Raw genomic sequence first — 5334 nt, 5'->3', positions numbered from 1 at the left:
GTAATTATACACCAAGTTCTGGACTTTCTGGTTTAGGAATTTCAGACTTTGAGTTGCAAGCTAATATGGCACTTGTGATGTCTGATGATCCTACAAACTTCGAGGATGCAGTAGGAAGTGAGAAGTGGAGAAAGATCATGGATGCAGAGATCGAGTCCATTGAGAAGAACAACACATGGAAACTGGTTAAGCTGCCTCCAGGAGCTAAAAGGATAGGAGTAAAATGGATTTTCAAAACTAAATACAATGAGGCAGGGGAGATTGACAAGTACAATGCTTGGTTGGTAGCAAAAGGCTACTCGCAGAGGCAAGAAGTGGATTTTACAGAAGTTTATGCTCCGGTGGATCGAATGGATACAATTAGAGTGATGCTTGCTCTTGTTGCACAGAGAGGCTGGATTGTGCAACTCGACATCAAATCAGCATTCTTGAATGGTGAATTAATTGAAGATGTCTATGTCGAGCAACCTTTGGGGTATGAGAAGAAAAGAGAAGAGGATAAAGTTTACAAGCTACAGAAAGCGCTGCATGGATTAAAACAAGCACCTCGTGCTTCGTTTAGTCGAATTGAAGCCTAATTCAACAAAGAAGGATTTCAGAAATGTAGCAGTGAGCAGACTCTTTTCTCTGAAATTGACACTGGAGGTAAAATCTTGCTACTAAGTGTTTATATTGATGATCTTATCTATACTAGCAATGATGATGTGATGTTGGGAGAATTCAAAACCTCTATGATGGAGGAGTTCGAAATGACGGACTTAGGGAAGATGAGGCTCTTTCTTGGTCTAGAAGTTTTGCAAAGAGATGATGGCATTTTTATGTGTCAAAGGTAGTATGTAATGGAGGTGCTTGAGAGGCTTGGGATGGAGGAAAGCAAAGAAGTGAAGAGTCCAATAATTCCAGGCTGCAAGTTGAGCAAAATGGAGGAGAATTGGTGAATGAAACCTACTACAAACAAATTGTAGGAAGTTTGATGGATTTGACGGCCTCAAGACCGGATCTGATGTTTGTAGTGAGCCCATTGAGCAGATTCATGTCCCAGCCAACAGAAATGCATTTCCAAGCTGCCAAGAGGATGATGCGATATCTTAAAAGTAGTACAAGTTATGGTATTTTCTATAAGAAGCAGGAATATGAAGAACTTGTTGCGTTTACGGATAGTGATTATGCCGGAGATTTGGATGATCGGAAAAGCACTTCCGGTTATTTTTTCTTAATTGGGGGAAGTGCAGTATCTTGGGCGTCGAAGAAGCAACCTATAGTCACACTATCAACAACAGAGACGGAGTATGTTGTTGCGACAGGTTGTGCTCAGCAAGTCATTTGGCTAAAACAAGTTCTAGAGGAAATGGGAAGCAAACAAGATGGAAGCATTGTGATTTGATGTGATAATAGTTCAACCATAAAGCTCTCCAAGAATCCAGTATTTCATGGACACAGCAAGCATATTGTAGTCAGGTTTTATTTTCTCAGAAATTTAACTCATGATGGTGTTGTTAAATTAGTTCATTGTGATACTAGTGAGCTGCTGGCAGATATGTTTACAAAACCATTGAAACTGGAGGCTTTTGAGAAACTCAGAAAGGTGTTGGGAGTTTGTGATTTGAACAGTATAAGCCGAGTGCTTGAACGCACTAGCTTAAGGGGGGATTGTTGGAAGACTTAGTCGTGGTGGTTGTTGTTTGTTGCTTGAAAGTAGCAGCCTTGGTTATCTAAAGTCTCAGTCAAATAATGATCCTACAAGTTAGGATGTAGTTCTTAGCTTTGAAATTTTCAATTTCTGTTATTTTACCACTATGTTAGTGGGCTGCAATTTCTCTCTTTCTGTTAGGTTGTAAGGCTACAAAGCGAAAAGTTTGCATTCAATAAAGTATTGTAGTATTCAATCAATCTTTACCTATTTTGATACGAATTCTCAACAAAAACAAGCATGACAGACTTTGACACCAAGGTAACAATTCATAGTTAAAGATGAAAACCAATTCTCAACAAAAACAAGCATGACAGACTTTGACACCAAGGTAACAATTCATAGTTAAAGATGAAAACTCTGTAAAAAGGAATCTAATATAAAATAAAGGTGACGCAATTAAACCAAAGGTTCCGGTGACAATACTCAACCTAAGGATAACAAAAATTAGATGTGAAAAATAAATATAACAAATAATATGCTAATGGTATCAAGTTATAAAGAAAAATAATGATTCATAACAATAAGTAACAAAGTTTAAAATGAATATGACAATTAATGGCTAAAAGTTACAAATTTCAAAAAAAGGTCATAAGATAAAGGTAAGGAACTGTGACAAAATGATCTAAAAAGGAAAAAGTGACAATTAAGCCAAAGTCATAACCAAAGATAACAAACCTCAACTTAAGGATACCAAATCTCAACTTAAACAACACCAAAATCTAAAATTAAAAAAAATAAAATAAAAATATCACGCTGACTTTAACGAGGGTGAAGTAGACAACCCTTTAAAACTGGGTCATGATTAAACCTAGGCCAGTTGGGATGTTTTGTGTTTCGCAACAAACTGGGTAAAAATTGGCCTAGTTTTTGTAGGCCAAAACCTGACCATTAAAGTGATTCTATTTTGAGCCAGCCCTTCCTTGGTCCAAACTAGAACCAAATTAGAATAGAACTAGGCTAGGATTCGACCTAACCTAGTTTTGAATGGGTTGCTAGACAACCTTCAATGAAAAAAGAATGTATAGCTAAATGTGACAAAGTTCAAAGCTAGTAATAGTTAATAGCTAGAGTTAACAAAGTCCAGCAAGGTAATAATTCAAAGTTAAACGTAACAAAGTTCAAATCAAATTTGACAAATTTCAACTCAAAGATAACAAATAAGAAATAAGCATAACACGGTTACACAAAAAGTTCATAGCTAAAGTTGACAAACCTCAATACAAAAGATAATAAAATCTAAAGATAACAAAATTAAAAATTAAATTAAATTAATGCTACAGATATTGAGTAAAATTAAAAAGAATCAAGTTTAAAACAAATAGAATAATTAATAGCTAAATGTGACAAACATCAACATAAATGTAACAATGCTTAACTGAAGGTGACAAAATTCAAAACAAAAATATACTTTGGCTTAGAACTATCAAATAAAAACAATAAAGGTAACCCAATTAACCGAAAGGATTATAGTTGTAGCTGTACATCTCAACCTAAGGAAAATAAGATCGAAAGGCGACAAATATGAAGAACTATGCCAAATTGTAACAAATTAGACACAAAGGTAGCAATTCAAAGCTATAGGTGAGAAGAAGTAAACATAAATGCAACATTGAACAACTAAAGGCAGCAAACATTGTCACAATGGTAACAATAATAAATAAAGATAACACAATTAACTGAAAAGTTCATAGCTAAAGGTGACAAACTTCGAAACAAATGTATTAATGCATAACTAAAGGTGACAAATTCATAACAAAGATGGCAAACTTTAACTGAAAGGTGTCAAATAAAAAGTAAACATAACACAATTAAGCGAAGGGTAATGAACCACAACCTAAAGATAACAAAATCTAAAAGCCATAAATATAAAGAACAAGATTATGTTAAAGGTAACAAGTTAGACACAAACATAACAATTCAAAGCTAAAGGCAACAAACAAGAAAAGTAAGTGCAACATTTAATGACTAAAGTTAACAAACCTCAACATAAAGGTAAAAACTAATATATAAAGACAACACAATTTAATGGCTAAAGGTGACAAACCTCGTAGAAAATAAAAGTAAAGATAACACAATTAAGCAAAGGGTAATAAACCACAACCTAAAGATAACAAAATCTAAATCTAAAGGTGATAAATATAAAGAACAAAATTATGCTAAGGGTAACATAACAATTCAAAGCTGAAGGGAACAAACGCAAAAAGTAAGTGTCACATTTAATAGCAAAACTTAACAAACCTCAACATAAAGGTAAAAATAATATATAAAGAAAACAATTTAATGGCTAAAGGTGTCAGCCCTCGGTAGAAAATAATAACTATACATGTAACAAAAAAAAATTATGCTAAAGGTAACAAGTTAGACACAAAGGTATTAGTTCATAGCAAAGGATATCAAAGACTAAAAAATAAATGCAACACTTAATAAATAATGGTAACAAACTTCAACGCAAAAGTATCAAATAAAAATGACAAAGATTAACAATACACATAATAAAAATTGAAATAACAAAATTATGTTGAAGTTAACAAGTTAGACACAAGGTAACAAAGATTAGAAATAAATACAACACCTAATAAATAATGATAACAAACTTCGACACAAATGTATCAAATAAAATTAACTATTGAAAATAAATACAACGATTAAAAATAAATATAACACAGATTAAAATAACAAAATTATGATAAGGGTAACAAGTTAAACAGAAAGGTAATAATTTATAGGTAAAAGTTACAAAATTTTAAAAATAAATTAATAAATAAATGTAACAAACTTCGACACGAAGGTATCAAGCAAAAATAACAAGGCTTAAAAATAAATACAGCAAAGAAATAACAAAATTATGCTAAAGGTAACAAGTTAAATTCAAAAGGTAACAATTTATAGGTAATGGTAACATGGATAAAAAATTGATGCAACAACTAATAAATAAAGTCAACAAACTTTGATGCAAAGGTATCAAACAAAAATAACAAAGACTAAAAATAAATATGACAAAAAGAAAAATAACAAAATTATGCTAAAGGTGACAAGTTACAGACAGAGGAAATAGTTTATATATAACAGTAACAATGATTAAAAATAAAAGCAACAGTTAATAAATAAAGGTAACACTTCGATGCAAAGGAATCAAATAAAAATATCAAAGATTAAACATAAATATAATAAAAAGTCAAAAATAAAAAATAACAAAACTCTGCTAAAGGTAGCAAGTTATACTCAAAAGTAGCAATGTACAGGTAATAGTAACAAAGATAAAAAAATTTATGCAACTTCACCATGAAGGCATCAAATAAAAATAACAAAGACTATAAATAAATAAAATAAAAATTAGAATAACAAAATCACAAAGGTAACAATTCATAACTAAAGGTAACAAATATAAACAATAAATGAGACTCGAACATCTAAAGGCAACAAACTTCAACATAAAGGTAACAATAATAAATTAACGTAACACAATTAACCGAAATTTTTATAGCTAAAGGTGACAATTGATGAAGATAAGTGTCGCTTCGGGAAACATGGGTATTGAAAATCTACAACGGTAAAAAGAATAAAGAAAATAAAATTATTATAAAGGTAGTATGTTATATTAAATAGAAAGGTAATGCTTCATAACCAAGGTAACAATGTTT

General features: G+C 31.6%; 1 protein-coding gene across 1 annotated transcript; it reads left to right on the top strand.

Moving 5' to 3' along the window:
* LOC109821972 (uncharacterized mitochondrial protein AtMg00810-like) lies at positions 750-1384 on the top strand. Its single transcript, XM_020388124.1, has 2 exons — positions 750-829; positions 904-1384. Exons 1-2 carry the CDS (start codon positions 750-752, stop codon positions 1382-1384), a joined length of 561 nt encoding a protein of 186 aa, XP_020243713.1.

The sequence above is a fragment of the Asparagus officinalis genome, chromosome 8 (genome assembly GCF_001876935.1).
Source record: "Asparagus officinalis chromosome 8, Aspof.V1, whole genome shotgun sequence".
Lineage (NCBI taxonomy): Eukaryota > Viridiplantae > Streptophyta > Magnoliopsida > Asparagales > Asparagaceae > Asparagus > Asparagus officinalis.
Note: the sequence above shows the minus strand (reverse complement) of the source record. Positions and strands in the feature narration are given on the sequence as shown.

Bases quoted from the DNA above. Each gene is read 5' to 3' on its own strand.
- LOC109821972 (XM_020388124.1), top strand. From the start codon at position 750: ATGACGGACTTAGGGAAGATGAGGCTCTTTCTTGGTCTAGAAGTTTTG. The intron at 830-903 runs GTAGTATGTAAT...CAATAATTCCAG, and splicing joins GGCATTTTTATGTGTCAAAG to GCTGCAAGTTGAGCAAAATG.